At 39.3% G+C, this 22398-nt stretch overlaps 2 protein-coding genes and 1 long non-coding RNA gene across 3 annotated transcripts in view; 1 reads left to right on the top strand and 2 right to left on the bottom strand.

Moving 5' to 3' along the window:
- The window catches only part of bin3 (bridging integrator 3), a 75982-nt gene extending 70200 nt beyond the window's left edge, over window positions 1-5782 (bottom strand). The window contains exon 1 of the mRNA XM_039674602.2: window positions 5622-5782. Within this exon, the coding sequence (XP_039530536.1) occupies window positions 5622-5629 (8 nt within the window). The 5' untranslated portion in view covers window positions 5630-5782. The remainder of the gene's footprint in view (window positions 1-5621) is intronic.
- Window positions 5703-16808, top strand: LOC148973625 (uncharacterized). Its single transcript, XR_016146442.1, has 4 exons — window positions 5703-5808; window positions 5917-6020; window positions 7113-7213; window positions 16683-16808. It is a non-coding gene; the product is annotated as an uncharacterized LOC148973625 (long non-coding RNA).
- Window positions 10272-14790, bottom strand: egr3 (early growth response 3). Its single transcript, XM_039674778.2, has 2 exons — window positions 14388-14790; window positions 10272-11506 (listed from the first exon to the last, which is right to left on the bottom strand). The coding sequence occupies exons 1-2, from the start codon at window positions 14539-14541 to the stop codon at window positions 10392-10394; spliced, it is 1269 nt and encodes a 422-aa protein (XP_039530712.1). The 5' UTR covers window positions 14542-14790; the 3' UTR covers window positions 10272-10391.
- Window positions 16809-22398: the final 5590 nt, after the last annotated feature.

Here is a 22398-nt window from a genome sequence, read left to right as displayed (position 1 = left end):
TTCCACTTCCTGTTGAAGTATTTGTTTACATAGAATGCTAGCACTCTAGTCCAGACAACTCATCTATATACAATGATATATTATATAGATCAGTGGTCCAGACATTAGAAATCCAGACATTAGTCATGTCCTTTTATAATCACGGACATAACCGTTATTAAAGCGACTTTAAAACTTTCACCGAGATTTTAAAGAGAAACCACAAAGAAACCTTTCTTTAAAGTGAATTATTAATTTTTATTAAGTGAATCTTAATTTAAATCAATGTTTCATCAACCAATTGACTGGTTTTAATAAATAAGAAGTATATAGTCAACAGATGATCATGACGGAGGCGACAGCGCGCAAACTGGACTTTGGTCTCATGAATGAAACTCGGCGTAACGTTATAACCTCACAGGCCTGAGAAATATATAGACTATTCATCTTTGAAAGCAAAGTTAGACATGAGTAAAAGGTCTAACCAGCCTAACCTTATAGTACTGTTATTCTGCAGCAGTCGGGGTGAAAGAAAGTCGGATGTTCGTGCTGGATTAGGGAGTCATGAATCAGCTTTGGAAGTTATTAAGAAAAGAAAAACGTTCATTTCGTTTTTATCTGTGATTTAATAAAAAATAACGTGATCAGATCACATTTGATGAATGTTTTTTCGATTTAGTTTAGCGATGTGGGGATGACACAATCTAAAACACATGGCAAAAAAGCATAGACCAGACTAGAACCGGAAGTTGACAACCGGGGTCGTCGACATGGCAGAACACATTGTTTAGAGCAGAATAAGGTGGATAAGTATAAGTTTGTAAGTATAGAGTATGTATGCTAAGTAGAGCCCAACCGATAAAGGATTCTGAAGGCCGATACCGGTACAAATATTTTTGGGTTTTAAAATACGATATTCCGATATATCGGCCGATATTTTTTTTTTATTAAATATTGATCGATTTCACACACGTGTAAAAGAAAAGCTAACTTTTCTGCACAAGATAAGTTTGATACTTTTTCTTTATGTCTAATGTTCACTCATCGCAAGCATAACTTACATTTTACAATGCAGGGACTATAACTAGAGATGCTAGTTATAAATACAGTAATAATTACTTTATTTAGGCAGAAAAAGTTCATTGTGGTTTCCGAGCTCATTAATGTTAACGTTAGCGGTCTTCCACTGATGATAGTGGCATTAGCTTGCTTTGTGGTTAGCTAGTCTATGATGAGCCATAATTTAACAATAGATAACATCACACTGCAAACTTACATTTTCAATATAACAGGCCAAGGAGAGATGATTAAAGCGTGTTTCGTCCATTTTTATTTTATTTTATAAATATTCATTTATCGGCCATTTATAACTGCCGATACCGATATTATGGAAAATGCCTAATATCGGCCGATAATATCGGTCTGGCTCTAATGCCAAGTATAAGTAACTAAAAGTACGCGTAAGTACAGTTTAAGTATGTAGGCTAAGTATAAGTAACTAAAAGTACGTATAAGTATGTAGGCTAAGTATAAGTAACTAAAAGTATACGTATAAGTATGTAGGCTAAGTATAAGTAACTAAAAGTACGTATAAGTATGTAGGCTAAGTATAAGTAACTAAAAGTACGTATAAGTATGTAGGCTAAGTATAAGTAACTAAAAGTACGTATAAGTATGTAGGCTCAAGTATAAGTAACTAAAAGTACGTATAAGTATGTATAAGTACGTATAAGTATGTATAAGTACGTATTAGTATGTAGGCACAAGTATAAGTACTTATAAGTACGGATGAGTACGGATGAGTACGGATGGATGGATGGATGGATGGACAAATTCATGCTCAAGGCCTGACCTATTAGGCTTGGGTATCGAGAATCGAGTATCGATTGGAACCGGGACTAACTTTTCGTTTTTCCCAGAATCGTTCAAAAGTTAAAATTTCGATTCCTAGTTTCGATATTCACAGTCCGCCAAGCGGAAGAAGAAACCGCTGAACAACACCAACGAAGAAGCGTCTACCGGAAGTGTTGGCATAACCGCGCGAGTCAAACATTAGTAGCTTACGTCAGCGATCCAAAGTGTGGCTTCACTTTTCTAAAAATAACGAAATCTCGGCAAAATGCTAAATTTGTGACAAAAGGAGTATTTGTGACAGGAGTATTTCCTTCAGAAAGGATTATTTCCTTCAGAAAGACCGTTGGTTAGCAAGGTTAGCTAAACTTTTTTGACCCTGCCTCTTAAAAGAATCGGAATCGAGAATCCTTAGGAACCAGAATCGAAACAAGGAATCGGAATCAGAATCGTTCAAATTCAAACGATACCCAACCCTATGACCTATTGGCCAACTGATGTGATTTTTACAATTAAAATAAAGCGTTACATGACTTCTGGTAATTCTGCAGAGATACTAAATGACACTTTCAACAAGTCGACCGAAACAAAATCCTCTCCATTCACACACAGAATCATGATGAAAGGTGCCCTGTTGTGAAATCGAAGGCTTTACGCTATCAGCACAATCACAGACGTGCAAGTGACAGAAGCACGAACAAAAGCCTGGTTCAGACTCGCGGCAAAAATTACGCGGAGAACAGGCAAACTTGACTCACGCTACACACAGCCCAAGTGGAGAAGTCAGCTAATGGAAGCTCTATCTGTCGAGACTGCAGTTTTACGCCGGGATCTTATCTCCGAGGAGTACAGAGACTCAGTTGACGACCAGGGAGCGGTAATTGTTTTCAGGGCGACCTCGGTGTCAGAACGACCACGTCACTCTATCTAGCAAGAGGTCCTGAATGAATGAATTGGGTCAGCCTGGTTCATAAAGGATTCTTTCACCCCAACACTAAGCGCACTGGAGAGGAAGCATCCTCTGCTGGCCACTGACCTTTCAGAAGAGCCCTGTGACGCTGATTCAATTCCCAAAGTCCAACCTCTTACAATGCAAATGGTAGAATGTTAAATACGTCAAAAGGAAAGGCCAGAAAAGCAATCTCGTCTCTGCTTTGGACTGGACTCTTTAAAGAAGGACGTTTTGATGTTCTGTGACGTTAAAATGCTCAATCGCTTCAGCCAGAGTGGACTTTAGGAATTATGACTAAACTCATTTTTGCCTGTACTGGATCGCTCCAGGATGAGCCAAAACAAGCACATGCCTGTTCATCCCAGCATCTCAAGTTCATTCACATTATGCCAATCGTTCAGACTGAGAACTGTGACATAAAGAGCCAAGTCAGCTTTGCCGCATGCAGTCTAATCAAGTTATTATTGGACAATTACATGATATTAAAGTCGGCATGAATGGGAAAATCACCAAACCTGTTTTCTAGCTTTGATTTTATTCTGAACTATTCAACCACGTATATATAAGCTCACATTCAGACCTGCCTTCATCCAATCAACAACAGATGCACTGAAGCAAGACATAATTAGGCATAATTACATGCAACTAAACCTCAACCAAGCCTTAATCCTACCCTAACACTATAGTAAGTACATGTGGTTAATTAATATTACTCAGTACTTAAATATACAATTACACAAACAATGACACCTTAAAGGCACACTATGCAAGATTTGTACCTTAATATAACAGCTTCAAAGTTGTTTCGGTGGTCATCCTGGTAGCAGCGCCCCTGACAAATCTCGCGTGATTCACAAAATGCTTTACGGCAACGACGTCACATGCATCAAAAACAACCTATGAAGCCATTTGCACACATCCAAGAAAACTCGGTCGGACTCAGAAATGTTGAGAAAAAGGAAAAGAGAATCAGACCGCGCTAGAAACTGGACAAGAGTCCCACTCGGTCAGACTTTCACTCGTTGGCGCGAGCTTAAAAGCAGCACTGGATGCAACAGTGATGCTGACCTGTCAAACTTGATGATAGATTTGTAAGTAAATCTCTTATTTGTAAACTTGTTTTTATTTATTTTTATCCAGCGTTATCGTGTGGCGTGATGCGGAGCGAAGAGAACAACAGAGTTTGAAGCTGCTCGTTTAAAAGACCTTGCTCGCCGGTTCCGGTTACGAATCCGGTTCCGTTAATTTACTGGTCGCACATGTGCGACTGGATGTACAATTCAGTCGCACACTCTCAAATTTTGGTCGCAGTCTGGAGCCCTGCCTACACTATCTATTTACTTGTGATTTAACAGAAATCATGTAAAAACGTTATAAGCCAGCAAACGCGATAGGTAACTTTATTATTATAAAGTAGTTTTACACTTGACATATAGTTATCATCAACCTATTATTACCATCCTCAGTAGTTCAGTAGAACTAGGAGTTATGGTCATTTACGTCAGTGCAAGTACACCACAGCTGCTCTAGGGGTCGCTGTTTTACAAAAACATCAGAGCTGCATAGTGTGCCTTTAAAATGAAGCGTAACCTTTTTTTATTTTCAAAATTTTGTTCGACCCGGATGTGCGTCACAATATGCAACAAAAAAAAATTCTGTTGCTACTTTCCTTGCATTACGACTTAACGGATGCACATGAAATTTAAATGCCAGCTGTCAAGTGTTACTGTAGTGGACATAACGATTACAACAATACAGCATTACAAATCACACGATGAACATATAAGCGCAGCTGAACTGAAAAACATAATCATCACAAAACCACTGTGTATTTGTTGGAGCAGCATGGCAGATTATTATGTTATCTAAACACAAATCTGCCAAACCTTTATAGTTTAATGGCAATGTCTTTCCTAAAGTTCTCTTACATCTTGATGAAAGCAAAACAAACTGACAAGGCAAAACTACACAAGTCGACAGTGGTCCATTGTGTTCAACCTAAAACAAATCCTTAAAACTCTCTAGTTTACTGGAATCTAGTGAAACACAGACTCTGAGAGTGATGAAGGGAACTACATTTAAAAACAGGTTCTTTTGAAGACACCTTAGCAAAGAACATCTTTGGGATCTAGATTCATGTGTACTGTATAGTTCTTTGGATTTATACTCTGTGATATAGGTTCTTCAGATCAGTGAAGTAGCTACTGGTTTATCATGAGTTCTTATGGTTTTCTAAATACAGAATAACCTACATTAAATGTTCCTGTTCCAGACTGCAAAACCCATTCATACACACACATATCACAGGGTGTCTACATTTGATACTCTTTTATAATTAAATAAGCTGAAAATAAGAATCGAATAACCTATACTCATAACGTAACGTGAAAAGGAACATTGATAAATCAAACTGTAAACTAAATATTGTGTCTCCGAGGACTTGTAAGCCAACTTAGCCAACTTGCGTTACTGTAACTAGGGAAAGACACTACAAACAATATAGAGTAAATGAAAGCGTGAAATACTGAACATTTCAAACAAATCTGAATCATCAACAACCAAACATTGCTTTTCGGAGTTTAAATAGGCTGTTTAAACTCATTCGTAACCTCAAACACGGTTAAATTTACGTTAGCTCGCTAGTCACAGTCAACGGCTGTGTGTCAAAAGCACGCGCGCTGCCTAACCAGACAGCATTCTAGTTGTGTTCGAACGCTTGAAGTGCAGTCTAGGTAGGAAGTTCACCGTGTATTGAAACACAACCAGCGGCACTTCACGGCGCTCGTAAACAACCGATTTACTGGTATTTATTAATCCACATAGGCGTTGTGATACATACCAGCTCATCTTGTGCTCAAATTCAGTCCAAATCAATCGAAATGTAATCCCGTTTTGTTGTAAACATCGCCTTTTCAGGCTTTTGAGAGTCGGACAGCAAGCAGGAAGTAGAGAAGTTTACTGCAAGTCAGAGGTCGAGAGGATTTAAACTACGGAAAGCGAAGAGGTCAAACTACAACAGCCAACAGGTCTCGCGCGAGCCATTCACACACTTATGATTGTAAAATAACCAAATTACTGTAATGATACATATTCTTAGTTTCGCTTAGTGATTTATTTTCGTGCTTTCTTTACAGAACCTATAACGACTGTCGATTGATCGACAAAACGTCGAGAAAACATGCAAAACGTTTTCTAAAATCAGTGTTAACCAGTGTAAAGTGTTACTCGGAGTTCTCAGGTATGTTAGTTTAAGTTGACCTATGAACTTTGTCTCTAAGGTTTCTCATAAAATATTTAGTAAGTAGAAGTAAACACATTGTGACACAGACACAATGAAGCTCAGGTAACCTTACCTGAGTGTGTAAAATGGTTAAATCTAATGAGAAATGTTGGAGTTCAGGTAAAATAATATATAAAATATATGATTTTTGTTGAGCAATTAAAGACAATCTCATGTAATGGGTTCTATTAATAAAATATTTCAATGCCTGTTCACATAAAATAACGATAACTACGATATAGGGCCTTTCACATCAAGGATGATAACGATAACTGAAATTATAAAGTTGTAATAATCCTTCTAATTCTATGAGAATAAGTCCAAACTACAACAACACTTAGGAATATATAGTTGGAATCACTTTTTTCGAATATTTTATAGTCATTGTTATACAATTCCTATAGATTACACACAAATATATTTAAATATTATTATTATTATTTTGTAAAATGTACTGTATGTATTCAGACAACCAATTTTGGTCGTTTATTCTTAATGTTTTCAGTTGTTTGCATAGTTGTTTGTTTTTTACACGTGCGACACAAAAAAGACAATCAAAAATAGATTCAGTTCTATTTTATTCAGGTGTGTATTCAAGTACGCATCAACTGGAAAACATTGAATTTACAACAAAATCAGAAGCCGAGTGAACATTTCCTCTCCACACAAGGATAACATCAATTAATTTTGTGAACAATTAAAAGACTTTACCACTGGGCCTTATTATAAGGCAATGGAAGTAACAGGAGGTAAAAACGTATCAAAAGATCCTTTCTTCTACTGAGCTAAATCCCATGGTTGTGTCTCTCACACTCATAAAAGTGACCACGAACAACTCTAAGTGCCTCCATCTGAAAAGAGACATGCAAGACATGCAGTAAGAGATACAGTCCAGGAACAAAAAAAAAAAAAAAAAGAATACGGGTACCAAAATATCTGCCACACAACATTATTTATTTGCACACTATAAACCGCAAACATTATGAGAACGGATGGGCATCAATAAAGATGACTTTCTTCTTTCCCTTCTGTTTTTTTTTTTGTTTCTAGAGAAGATGTCTCTGATCATCAGCGCAGTGGACAGCATCATGATGAGTGTCTTTAATGACCGGCCATAATGAGAAGGTTACAGGGAGTTACAAAATAATCAGGTAAACAACAGTGAATCAGTGTTGTGAAACAGGGCCTGCTTCAGAGCTGACTAGGGTCACATTTACATCTCTCTTCGCTCCTCTGTGCATATTGTTCCAGGGCAGCCAAGCCTGCAAGTTTGGGACAAACAAGGCTGTTCATCCTGGCTCTGATCCAAAGCCGGACGGTGAACAGTCATGCTGAGACCATGACGAGGAGGGGGGTGTTGTTGTGAGACTCGTCACGATATCTATTTACCCTAAAAAACAGATCGACTCCTCCGTGAACGTTCACAAAGTTCTAGATTAAGTGCAAATGATGTTGAGACACTGCAGTTCTAATGACATTGACTCACGTATTAAAAAAACAAAGGAAAATATGGACATGGAAGCACTCAGTACAGATGTACACAAGCATGCATGCATGCTCAAAACACAAACACACACAAGTTTTCCGGAGGTCACGATTGCTTGTTGCTTCACAGAACTTTATGAGGAAGACTTCTACTTGTAGTAGCATATAATAAAATCCGAGTTATGATGGACATTGCGTTTTACATTTGCGCACATTCTAATCGTCAAACGAATTTCTTTTTGAATCTTGTCAGTGGTGCCTAATGTAAAATGCTCTCCTCAAACTGGAGGTACACACATGCACGCACACAACTCCACCGGGTATCGGATCTGATCTGTAAGAACTGCTTCGCTATTTTTACCGCTGCAGTTTGGCCCTGCATTCTGATGTGTCTTGGCACAGAAAGAAAAAAGAAAATAACAGATAGATATATATATAAAAAAAGAAGCCAGAAGCTGTTTTTGTATGTATGATTTCTTAAAAGCAATAGTTCTCATAGCATGTGTGCTTCAGAAATGAAGATATATCTCTAAAAAAGGCTGAGGAGGGACCTTGAACAGATATAACTCAACATTTACACTCTCCAATCAGGAACCCATAAGCACTGTAATGTTTCAGTTACATTGAGACGGGTGAAGAGGTACAAACTAACTTGTGTACACAACTGTGACATTCTGCCATTTCGATGCATTATTCAAGACAATAATGCCAATGTATAGGCTACGTTCAGAATGCTTGTTTAGCTTTCGGCAGATTTCAGCGGTATGTAGATGAGTTTTATGGATCAATATTTGGTTTTTTTTATCATTACGGTTTTGCACCCCAGATAAACACCGCATTTATTTATTTATTTGTTATCTCGGATGCAAGAGCCGTAACCTGATGAACATTTTCTGTATTGCCTATAAGGAGCTGCATTCATAATTAAGGGCCGAATTATTTCCGTATGTTTAATTATTCCGAATCCAAAATAATCCTTAAATACCACTGTTGTGATAATTATTCAACACAAAATAAATTCTGCCATTGGAAGTTGAGAGCCTACCAAGAGTGGGAATGTAAGCCAAGTGTTAAACAAGTGGGGCTATATATTTAAAATGCTTATAAGATAATGAGATACACAGATTATGCTTTGCTTTTTTCACCAAATAATTTTACTGTTTATTCATTTATTAAACACATCATTCAGTGTGTCCGCAAGTCATCATTTGCAATGTTGCATTAATAACAGTTAATATTTGAGACTTTAATGAAATGCTGAAGAATGCATCACATTTGACACAGTCAATACTCGATTTTTCCTGCACACACACACACTCACACACACTTAAAAACATTCTGCACTATGTACAGTCACAATCTCAAAAACAGAAGAAAGAAAACTAAAATGTAAACACATCTTTTGTTTCAACATTCAGTCAATGTGAAATCTAAGCACGCGGGCGTTGTGTATGCATTAGCACACACACACACACACGTACACACACACACACACACACACACGAGCACAGACAAACGTTGTAATACTGAAAGACATTGCTTTGTACATTCCAAGTAGAAAACATGTAGTAATATTTTTGTATAATTATCTGTACAAAACCCCCTCTCTCGTTCTCATCGTTAAAATTCAGAATCTCTAGGCATGATCCAGATATGAGTAACCGTGGAGATACCACATTACGGGTCTGCCCCTGAGAGCAGTATAAATGTCGAAACTGTTCCCATCCAAAAACATCTTGAATGGCATGCATATAGCAGGCAGGCCTCAGCCGGCGAAAATGCAAAACAATGACTCCTAAGATCAATCCTGCCCAGTGGTGATGCCCACAGGCGAGCATTACCATCGTTTTGGCTGATTTCGTTTTTTGAAAACCTTTTGTACATGTGTGTTAAAATGCGTGCTGAATATATAATGTGCATAAAAAGGGACCCGATGGAGAATATTGGATGATGAAAGCAGGAAACACGACTGTCCAGGACAATTTTCACATAAAAATGAAGTAGATCTCATTGATAGTCTGCATGGTTTCAATTGGATGCATATTGCTGTGGGTCTTCAATCTTTTCGGTTCCAGCAAAGACACGGTACTGGATGAACAGAAAGGCTAAATGTTTGGATCGGATCGTTCTGCTTGAAGTGGATTCGCAGAACTGCGGGTTTGGCTCTTTTGCGCACTAAATTAAGCGAGACAGGTAAAGGCCACAATTTCATCCCTACAAAGTAAACTTGTGGAAGTGAGCCAGACTGTTTTGCTATTGTTGTTGTTTTTCTTATTTTATTGCACTGAAAGTCCATTGCTGATAACAAACGCCATTCGCATATCCCTTAATTCTCCAGACGGGATTTCCAAATATTAACCGACTTTTAAAGTCTCCTTGAGCCTTCAGAGCTCAAAACTCAACGTCTGAAATCAAGTTATTAGATTACTACAAACAATTTGGCACATTCTGTTGAAAAACAACAACAATAACGCAGAAACGTTAAATTATTAGCAATCATTAAAAAAAAAAAACATTGAGCAAATGAAAGTGCACTTTTATCTGACAACTCACTGACGAACCAATACACAAGAAAAACAAAACTGAAAAGCCTAAAATCTCAAGAGATTGCTCTGGAGCTGAGAGTCGAACCCTTGTGAGGTGCTCTGACCTGACTGCTTCAACCATCATCTTTACCGCCAGTCCACTTATTCCCCACTCGTTTGACCTAAAACAAACGTGGCTACAGAAACACGCCACTGTGATCAATGGAAACCGTAGCAAATGGATGGGTAATGAGTTTAAGAGTCAAGTGTACTTAAGAGGAGAACTTGTCTCCTCGCAGTCTTACTTCGCGAGTCCACCTCATGCACAAGTGGTGACGGTCATGATGTTGGCACTGCTGGGTCCCGCGCTCCCACAGGAACTGGGAGGAGAGGTGTGGCTCCCCCCGGCCCCGGCGCTACTCCCCTTGTCCGTGGGTTTCTTGTCCTTCTGTTTCAGGTGCACCTTGGCGTGCCTCTTCCGCTCGTCGCTCCGTGCAAACTTGCGTCCGCAGAACTCGCAGGAGAAGGGCTTCTCGCCCGTGTGTGTGCGGATGTGTGTCGTCAGGTGGTCGCTGCGACTGAAGGACCGCATGCAGATGCGGCACTGGAAGGGTTTGTGTCCCGTGTGGATGCGCAGGTGGCGCGTCAACTCGTCGGATCTGGAAAAGCGCCGGTCGCAGTTTTCCGCCGGGCAGGCGTGCGGGCGCTCGTGGACGGGCGTTTTGCTCGGCCGGTTGGGGTACTTTCTCGGTCGGATCGGTTTGAGAGCGAGAGTCTGAGAGGGCTGGTGGTGTTGGGAAATGTGCTGTTGCCCACCGAGAAAGCTGGGATGGATCTGTTGCTTATCCTTAAAGGCTCGAATGGTCTCGAGGGGCGTGATGGGAGGGGGGTTAACTCGTATAGGGTCCATGGTTTGGAAGGGCTTGTGCTCCATCACCCCTACGTCTCCCTGGTGATGGAAGAGGTTGTAGTCTGGGATCATGGAAAAGAGACTCCCGTCCATGCCCGGCTTGGAGGTGGTGTGGTAGTCGGAGCTCGGGTAGGGTAAAGACGAGGACGTGGCGGGGCTGTGGTGGAACGACACCTGTTCCGGGTATATCTCTCCGCAGGTGGAGTAGGCGGGCAGGGGTGGCGCATACACCTGGTCCATGTCTGACGACTGGCCGCCCATGCTGCCGCCCGACGAAGACGTCTGGGTGGTGATGTTCCCCGGTGACGGCGACACCCCCAGGATTCCCGCACTCACCAGACTGATGATGTTGTTGTCGGGACACCAACCCGAGCCTCCGATGCTGCCTGACGGAGGGGTGTCGAAGGCAAACTTGCCCAGGTAGGTGACGGTTTGCCCGCTTCGACCTGACTGGAAACTCCCGGAGCCGTACTGAATTTCTCCGCTGCCCTTCTCGCCGCCCATCCCCAAGTCCATGATGTTATCTGTGGGTCAGAATGGACATGTCAATTCAGATTGCCACCAAAGGGTTTATGCATGGGAAAGTGACTAGGGGAATAATTCTAGGAGTCTCTATACTAATAGACTAACTACGGACTTAACTTTCTCCTGCTCGTTTTATAACTTTATTCTCAAGTTGGCATGCCTCTGTTAAAAAGCACATCAGTCCAAATGAAGGCGTGGATATTGATCTTTGACCAAATCAGAAGTGCAAAGCGATTCAAGACTATCTCTCACCTCCCTCGCCAACTTATTGTCTTTCTATCGGCTGCGTATCAATTGTAGGACTGGAACTTATTTGGCTTCTCTGTATACAGCAAGATGTCACGACTGACATCACTGATACTCTTATACTCTCTCTCTCTCTCTCTCTCCCACACCTTTTCAGAGAGATGTCTGTTGACACTTGACGGCTGTTCTAGGATCTGCTGTATTGTAGTCACTTCAATCACTTCTAATATGTCTGACAAAAGCGTGTTGTTGAACACAATACAGTGCTGATCGCAACGCATATCTGATTTTTTTTTTATTTTTATGATGGCTCACTAAGTTTAGTACGTGCACTTGTGCGTACACCAAATTGTGGCTTACGGTAGAAACAAACAGAATGGAAATTACAGATGGTCCTCGCATCTGTTCAACACACATAGGGTACATGTGTGAAGAGATGCTGTGCTGTGTCTGACGGAAAAGAGTCATTCGGGCAAAAATCAGAGAGAAAGGGAGAAGCGATAAGTAAAAGAACAGGAAAAACTGTGTGTGGGGATGCATTTCACACACTTGGTGGGGGATCTTTTACAGGGGCGTTTGATAGGACACTTTGTGAGAACATGAAGGGTTTGTCACCTTGACACATTGCGATAAACAGAGATATTAATGAAGTGTGCTTACAAAAAGTTGTGATGGAGTCTAAAAATGGATATAATAGAGTAAATATATCAAAACTACAAACATAACTTTTCTTTATTCTATTTATAGATCTATATTCTGAATTTTAGATTTTATTTTATATTTTGATTGAGATGAACCAGAGATTTTAAAAATAAACTCTACTCAAGAAATACAGGGTAATCTACATGTTTTGAGAAATTCATTTCAAAAGAATCTCTTTTTTTTTTCCAAGAACTCACGCATTTGTCGAGGACCAGTTTTCAGCCGGAAGTTAACATTCATATTTCGAATTCATTTTGATATTTTAATGAAACGAAACGAGGTCAATACTCTCCCGCAAGTGTGGGAAGCATCGCCTCTTTTGACCTGCAGTGAAAACCACATCAAGAGCTCTATATGAAACTCCATCAGAAGACGAATGATCTTATGCTTTCACTCTCAATAATACGATATTTCACAGCTCCTCGTCAGATGATTTAATTTAGCAAATTATTAAGGTTTAAGAAGGTAGGCTACTCCAATAGAAAAAAAAAAACTGAGCTAAAATTTCCCACGTATTTAGATTTTTTTTTTCTTCTGAGGCTATTTTTTGCAGTAACCATTAAAGCTTTTAGCTTAACTTTTTTTGATATTTCAAAAGGTAAAATCAGCGACAATAATAAAGACAATTCGGCTATGGAGAAAAATCCTAACAATTCGATGAGCTGCTGACTGGAAGGAATTCCTCATATTTTGGAACCATTATCTTAATCAATAATCCGCTTTAATTTATATTTTTATTGTTCACTGGATTCTAGTCAAAAATACTGTTCCAAAAAAATGTAAAGACTTTTTTTTTTTTTTTTAATGTGGGGAGAAATGATTTTTAAAAAGAACACACATTTCAAAGGGCACGCGAATAAAGAGTAAAGAACCCAAAGACCAAGCGTGCATGTGAATTTCAGGAAACAAACCCTTCAGTGCCTGAATATATTTTAATTTAGAGATTTTATATTTCACGTGTTGGCCCGAGCTTTTTTAAGACCAAGAGCGCGCTTATAAACGCCCACCTGAGCGTGCGGAGGGTCAGAAAAAGGGTCAATGCTGTATAACTAATCAAAAAGCTTTAAATAATACAAATATAATATTTAGAACAGAATAGATTATAAGACTGCGGGGACAAACCGACATTAAGGGTTTTTTTTTTACGGAATTAAAGCGCACAGTGAAAAACGAAACGGATTTGGACTTTATTTAATATTATTAAAATATGAAATATACATTTCACGACTGTGCATATATTGGCAGTGAAGAACGAAGGGTTTCCGCGTGTCCCGTGACGCGTGGGCTAGAAATGTTACCTATTACCTGATATTACCTGTCCACACTCGTATCACGTGACTGTAACATTTTAACTAGACTACTTTCACCTTCTTTATAGAATACAATTTGGGGACAAATTAAACGAAATTTTATCGCAGAATTCCACTGAGAAAATGCGCGTCTGTGGCTGTCTATAAATTACAGAGCTCGTCTGTTATGGCATAGCTACATACATTTGGTTATAATAACAATATCAATAGCTATGTAATAGCCATCTCATAAAATAATTAACCTACATACACATTCCGTTTATTAGCTATTATTACTAAGGGTAGCCAAATGCACCACAAAATAAAACCAGATCATCCCGATTCCGAACATTTGAAAATCTGTATTGAGACAAGTAGCTATGAACTAATTCTGAACACACTTTTTTTCATCAAAATATATAATCTCAAATCAACTGTTGCAGTATCAGGAGTTCTGCTACTAAACTAACTCGTAGTATTCCAGGCGTGCGTTAACAGGTGCTGCGGGGCCGCGCAGCGCGCGTTCAGCGGGCTTCAACACAACTGATGCCGCATGGATTAACTCGAACCAGCCAACACAACAGGTTACGCACTCCAAGAACAGCTCACTGAGAAGAAGTGATTCAAAAGTTTTTGCCCTTACCTGTATTCATCTGCGAGTAGTGCGAAATGGAGTCCGGGTTTGTGAAAATGTTCATAGAAGTGGGAATGTCTTCTTCTGGATAGAGACTGTCAGGTATGGTGTTGATTAAACTGCTCATGGTAATAGGGATCTTGTCCGCTAGTTTACCTGTCATAGCAGTTCTTCAGTCTGTCATTAATGAGCACGCACAGGTGTTCCGTCCCGATCAATCTCCAGTCTTCTGAAATCTCTCGAAAAGTGTCAGAAAGAGATCTCAATCCCTTTAGAAATTGTATCCAAGCGCGCGACGAGCACCGCGCAGATGTCTCTTCACGAGCTTTTGTAAATGATTTCTGTCAAGTGTTATTTTCTCAGGAGCAGTAGATGTTGAGATGTTGTTGGTGGTGGTGATTGCACAAGTGTAGAGCTGCTCACTCTATTGCGAGCACAGGGAACTCCAACGCTTTCTTGTTCAACAGGGGGACGGAACAACCGCGTGACGTAGATGACCATATATGGACACACAAAGCTAGACGGCCGCTCCACGTCACATGGAAGCTCCTCATAGTGGAACATTACTCTCGGTAGCAGGAGATAAGTGTTCGGTGGAGCAGTGAAGGGACATTTTCATCGGGTTAGGTGACTATCGGACCCGACGAAGAGTAAAACTGGTTTAAAGCTTTATTTTGAGCATGGATTTCGCTATATCTGTGAGAGCGCGTGACTGCATAAACCGGGAAACTTTTAAACTACACTGCAAGGCACCGCTGAAGCTGCATTTATACCACGGAAAAATGCATTTACGCATCGTTTCATGCAAAAGCCGAATAAATGCATTTACAAATGATGTAAATTGAGATTTATCATTTAAATATAAAATTATAAAACGGCGATGATTTCTAAAAAGATAGTATTTAGGCTGCTGTCTTGACTAGAAAAGTTTTAAGTCTGCAGCGATGTTGCACCATTTGCACAAAAGCAGACAGCCGAACACTAAAAAGAGTTGCTGGTTTAAATGTTTAAGTACAATAAACTTGAATGTTTGAGTCATTTAAACTTAATTTACATGAAACTGAAATCGTCTACTATTTTGATGAGTTAAAGCAATGAAAAAAAACATATGTTGTCATAACTTATTGATCATTTAAATGTGTAGATTTTATTCACTTAGCAACTCAACTGTGTTAAGATGCTGTAATTAAGGTATCCTGTAAGGGTCTTAATTAACATAGCTTCATATTAGCCTATAATAACATATTAGGCTATTTAAAATCACTGAATCAAGGTTACACCAACATATCCACTTTTTACAATGCAATGGATGGATACATCTCCTCCAGATTAAGATTAACATTTGCATTGCAAGACATTAGATGTATACAATGACTTGTAAATGTATTTTCTCATTTCCTCTGTCATAAGAAATAGAAAAATAAAAGTCAAGAGCCAGGTCTTGACAACATGTCTTTCTTGATTACAAATGATTATTTCATTATTACAAATGGCTATTCCAAGGCGGTGTACTATGGTCAAAGTGGCCGTATAAAGGTCATAAATCCGTGAGAATAGATTATTATTTGTGCTGCTCAATAATAAAAATCAAAGCCCAAATGAATCATTTGTAAACGTCAACTAAATGGGTTTAGGCAACTGACTGCAACAGATGATGCTCAAGACCAGAAAGAAGCAACAGTGACTGAGTCTGGGTTCACAAAGACTGGAACTGCCAGAGAGTTAATCGCGTGTAAATACTGCAGGCGCGCGGCAAATCTGTAGGCTTGGCTTTGGCCTCGAGCGCCAAGTTCGCTACTGAAGTGGAAACTCCAAATAAGGGCTTGATCCGGCCACGCCCCTCGCTGTCTCTATATGGTTCGCAAGGTTCCGGTTAAGAGCTGCAAAGTGGAAAAGCGATCGGAACCCGCAGCCATTAAAGGAACCGCAGAGGGCAAAACGTCATGGGTCGTTTTTCACCAAATTAGAAACCTAGGAGAATATATCTTATCTGCGACTTTTAGAAGTAATAAAAAACTGTCCCTTGTTGCAAATGGTTGACTTTGTTTAGGGAGAAAAACAGTGAAGGGGAAACACATGCATTGCAGCCGGTGGTTCACACAAGATTTACATACGACCCCTGACACAGAACATTTTTCATATACGTGTTATTATTTGACATAATTAAACAAGCAGTTTGATAGACATGATGTCAAGATTAAAATGTGTATTAGCTAGTATTTACAAATATCACTGAAAAACAACAACTTTGCTATACATAGAACAAAATAAGATGACATACTTGTCTGTGTGTAATCCAATTAGGAAGCCAGGGTGGCCCATGAGATTTCCCACGTGTCCAACTAAAATTCCTCGCTCCTCATCCAAGCCAGTCACCGGCCCAGCGCTCCTATTACCCACCGAGAGCAGAAATCCAGGCTGCCATGCATGCGCTGAAATGCTCAGAAGATGCTGATGCAATAGACAGAGTGATGAGGTAACAATTTGTACCCGAGACCCGGTTGACATGTGTATGTTGGCCTCGATCCCTGATAAATTATGTACCAAAAATATGTTCAAAATAATAACTTCATGCCCTCCACTCCAGGTGCCAGACCTGATTCAAACTTATGTACCGTTGCATCGCAGTTATACACAGTTATAAACATACATTTCCAACAGCTTTATCATTTAAAACCAAACTTTGTTTGTGTAATTTGATTTAATATAAATTCAATTTGACATTTTGTTATGGAAGACATTTATACATTTTTAAGCATGACTTGAAGGAGTAGTTCACTTTAAAAAAAAAAAACTTTTGCTGATAATTTACTCACCCCCATGTCATCCAAGATGTCCACGTCTTTCTTTCTTCAGTCGAAAAGAAATTAAGGTTTTTGATGAAAACATTCCAGGATTTTCTCCATATAATGGACTTCAATGGGAACCAAACGGTTCAAGGTCCAAATGAGAGTTTCAGTGCAGCTTCAAAGGGCTTTAAACGACACCAGATGATGAATAAAGATCTTATTTAGAGAAATGATTGCTCATTTAAAAAATAAATAAAAAAGTTTAAGTTTTATAAACACAAATGCTCACCTTGCTCTGTCCTGTGATGCACGTTCGTGACTCTCCTGTTCAAACTCGTTTATCAAAATGAATGAATCTTGCAGGGTCCTAGATAAGATCTTCATTCATCGTCTGGTGTCGTTTAAAGCCCTTTGAAGCTGCACTGAAACTCTCATTTGGACCTTGAACCGTTTGGTTCCCATTGAAATCCATTATATGGTGTTGATGTTTTCATCAAAAACCTTAATTTCTTTTCGACTGAAGAAAGAAAGACGTGGACATCTTGGATGTCATGGGGGTGAGTACATTATCAGCAAAAGTTTTTTTTTTTTAAAAAGTGAACTACTCCTTTAAAGGGATAGTTCACCCCCCAAAATTAAAATTCTGTCATCATTTACTCACCCTAAAGTTGATATAACCCTAAAAGAAGATATTGTGAAGAATGTTGGTAACCAGACAGTTGTTGGACCCCATTGACTTCCATATGGTGGGAAAAAAAATACGGTCGGTCAACTGTTTCTTCAAAATATCTTCCTTTGTGTTTAGCAGAAGAAAGAAACTCATGTTTGAGGGCGAGTAAATGATTTTTGGGTGAACTATCCCTTTAAGTGTCTATATACTTTCCGAGACATATGCACATCTCCACATAAACACAATTCATTGGGCGCATTCATCCAATGAACAACTCCCTCAATTAACCTCATCGCATCCCCAGTAATCCCCAACAACCACACGGCTGCCAAATCAACAACACTCCGTTCTGAACTCTGGAATTATCCGTCTTGGCTTCGGATACATAAACAGTGTAGTAGTATTAGCTGACAGATATGGCCTAATGAAGTAGAAATAGAGTGTGTGGGAGGGGGGTCTGAATCATGCTGTGTGTTCTGGGGGCCACAATAAATAAACAGAGGCTGACACACACTCGAGGGGGACTCCAAAGGCTAAGCTCTACTAAATTGGTGAGATGCAACGTGTGTGTAGGTGAGCTGCTAAAATGACGCTGTGAATCTGTCATTAGGGGATCTCCCCTCAACTCCTACTTTATATCCCAGACATGAATATGATCTGATCCAATCAGGATGGGAATGCGTTTAGAATGAGCCAAGCATGTTGGCAGTGCTACAGGCCGTCTCCTAGGCCCTGTTTACTCCTGGTATTGGATGCGTTTTGGTCGATCGGATCACAAGTAGACGAGGGGGAGACACGTTCCCGTTTACACCTGGTGTTTTAATCCGTCTCTTCTGTCCACTTTCAAACACTTCTGTCCTGAATTCTTCGAGGGGAGGGTCTGTGGGCGGGTAAATGTATGGGCTTTTTAAGATCTTGATCCGATCAACTAAAACACATCTTAATAGCAAGTGGAAACAGGGCCTATAAAGTACGCTTAAACAATCTGGTGTTGTCACATTAAATCAAAAAAAAAAAAAAGTAACATTTTTGTTCTTTTGTCAAATCAACTTAAATAATTAATGTGGTTCAGATAACATAATATTTTGAGTTTCTGATGATTAAATCAATCATTGTATTAACTCAAACTTAGATTTTTAAGTTAAACCAAGAATATTTTTTTATGAGTACGAGTTGACATTCTTGAAAGATGTTTTTTTTTTTTAACTAAAATTAAGCCAATTCATGACTGTCTATCACCACATTACTGGTTTTATTTGAAGATATACATTTAGAACAATTTCATGGAACTTCTATCTTATTTTTGTTTCATTTTGTAAATGAGAACCTGTCATTCATACCAAATGAGGAAATACACACATACTTCAAGTGGCCTGGTGGCTGCAAGTACTGAAAAAGAGAATGGAGACTTAGTAATTTGAATATTACTTTTTATAGACCAAAATAGAGGAAGTAAACAGTCTATTTCCACAGACTGAACCCATGACGTGTACCAGCACTCGTGTAGACCAATGCAGTGATCAAAAAATGTACAAAACAAAACAATGATTTTCATACGGCTAAAACTTGGAAACATAACCGTAACCCAGCGTTTATCATCCGTGTTGAGGCCCCCCATTTTTAAATATTTACATGACTTTGATGTAGAAATCACAAATTAAACTTTTTTTTTACAATAATTCCTAAAGAGAATTTTATTTTTGATGGAATTTCATTATTAGTCATGTAAAAAAACGGTAAACTACTGGCAGATGTGGTTGCCAGCTTCTTACTGTAAAAATACGGTGTGTTACTGTTTTTGAAATGATTAGCACAGTATAAAACATTAATCTAACAGCTATATGCTCTAACACAAAAACAGTAACCCACCGTATAGTTACGATACATTTACCTTTTTTTTTTTTACAGGATTATTTTTTATAATATCTTAAATGATAAGCCAGATAAATGACTCTGTACTTACAGAATCCTCAAACATGTTTTCATCCTCTTGAAATGAATCACGAAAGACCCTAAAGTCAGGTGACAAATGGCTGATCAAAAAAAAAAAACTAGTAAAATTTCTACTATAAATAAATTCTGACGTTTCTAAAGGTTCCCAACCGTTACATCCTTATAGCCGCTTTGGTGGAAAATCATTCATTGCCCACACTTATCTCCTCAGCGCCTGATCCCAACTGTTCTTTCAGGGATGCAAAACGGACAAGGGAATTCCCTTAGCATAGGAAAACGGCGGTCCGTCAGGGCACTTTCCTAAGGGAAGCCTTTTCATGGAGTCCAGACTGGAAAAACTGCTCAACACCTGTCGAGCTCCTCTTGTTTTTATTTCCACAACTATTGTTGAGCGAACACACCGCACAATGAATGATTGACATGAGTTTGACCATGGAACGGTTACAGGCTGAAAAGGACTACCCTCGTGCATTTTGCATGTAGGGATTCCGGGGAAGCGTTCGCTTATCCTAGATCTTCATCTCGCTAATTTCAATATGCGGCGGAAAAATACAAGGCAGCAACGGGTGTATAATCAAATTAGTTGTGTGTCTTTCCAGGCTGAGCGAGGGGCATTTCCAGTTGCTGTTCCTCGTTGCTATCGTGTCCCAGAGCCGAGGCTTATTCCTACGGCCTGATAGGAAGATTATTCATATAAATTCTGGAACACTTATTTAGGGACTGTCAAACGGTTGAGGACGATGTGTACTGTATGGGACAGCATGAGAGACTTAAAAAACAACAAGAGAGACTTAAAAAACTATGAATGGGGAGGATTTTGTACATATAGTACATATTTATGTATCTATGTACATAAACATTATCTTTAATAATTGTTAATTATGAATAAAATTGTGATACTGATGCTTATTGAGTGTTCTTGCAAGTATAGACACACACACACACTGAGAAAGAGAGAGAGAGAGAGAGAGAGAGAGTTTATATTAATTTGAATTGTATTAATTTTTTTATATTAATTTGAATTATGTTAATTCAAAACCATTTGAGCCTTGTAAATAAAGAATGAGTTCAGTTGGTAATGTTTTCTTTTTTTGTGGTAATGTCTGCAGTTCAGATTAATCTAAAACAGCATCTCATCTTATCTATGTCCCGTCATCAGTAGATTTAGCAAATGTTTGATCTCGATATAGGTGCATATAATACCTTTGAGTTTTTACCAATTTAACATGTTTCAAAATCCACCATCCAAAAACACTTTGATGGGAATAACGTGTTTGTCAATCCAAGTCTGATCCAGTCCAGGTTTTGTTTAATCCTGCTCCTGGAGTTTAGCTCTAACCCCAATAAAACACACCTGAACTAGCTAATCAAGCTCTTCCGGATCACTAGGGCTGAATCCAAAACCGGAATAAGGCTTTATTTGAGGGGACCGATATTTGTATAGTGGCTGTTATTGAGTGCACTTCAATCCCATATTGCACCATAATAACGGGTGTATATAAAGAATATATACATATTTATATATTTTATAATAAATAAATAAATAAATAAATAAATACACTCACCTAAAGGATTATTAGGAACACCTGTTCAATTTCTCATTAATGCAATCATCTAATCAACCAATCACATGGCATTTGCTTCAATGCATTTAGGGGTGTGGTCCTGGTCAAGACAATCTCCTGAACTCCAAACTGAATGTCAGAATGGGAAAGAAAGGTGATTTAAGCAGTTTGGAGCGTGGCATGGTTGTTGGTGCCAGACGGGCCGGTCTGAGTATTTCACAATCTGCTCAGTTACTGGGATTTTCACGCACAACCATTTCTAGGGTTTACAAAGAATGGTGTGAGAAGGGAAAAACATGCAGTTATGCGGCAGTCCTGTGGGCGAAAATGCCTTGTTGATGCTAGAGGTCAGAGGAGAATGGGCCGACTGATTCAAGCTGATAGAAGAGCAACTTTGACTGAAATAACCACTCGTTACAACCGAGGTATTCAGCAAAGCATTTGTGAAGCCACGGATGGGCTACAACAGCAGAAGACCCCACCGGGTACCACTCATCTACACTACAAATAAGAAAAAGAGGCCAAAATTGGACAGTTGAAGACTGGAAAAATGTTGCCTGGTCTGATGAGTCTTGATTTCTGTTGAGACATTCAGATGGTAGAGTCAGAATTTGGCGTAAACAGAATGAGAACATGGATCCATCATGCCTTGTTACCACTGTGCAGGCTGGTGGTGGTGGTGTAATGGTGCGGGGAATGTGTTCTTGGCACACTTTAGGCCCCTTAGTGCCAATTGGGCATCGTTTAAATGCCACGGCCTACCTGAGCATTGTTTCTGACCATGTCCATCCCTTTATAGCCACCATGTCCCCATCCTCTGATGGCTACTTCCAGCAGGATAATGCACCATGTCACAAAGCTGGAATCATTTTAAATTGGTTTCTTGAACATGACAATGAGTTGATTGTACTAAAATGGCCCCCACAGTCACCAGATCTCAACCCAATAGAGCATCTTTGGGATGTGGTGGAACGGGAGCTTCGTGTCCTGGATGTGCATCCCACAAATCTCCATCAACTGCAAGATGCTATCCTATCAATATG

This window comes from Pimephales promelas, chromosome 14 (assembly GCF_988280905.1).
Source record: "Pimephales promelas chromosome 14, fPimPro1.hap1.1, whole genome shotgun sequence".
NCBI classification, from domain to species: domain Eukaryota; kingdom Metazoa; phylum Chordata; class Actinopteri; order Cypriniformes; family Leuciscidae; genus Pimephales; species Pimephales promelas.
The sequence above is the reverse complement of the archived record's forward strand: the minus strand, read 5'-3'. Positions and strand labels throughout refer to the sequence as shown.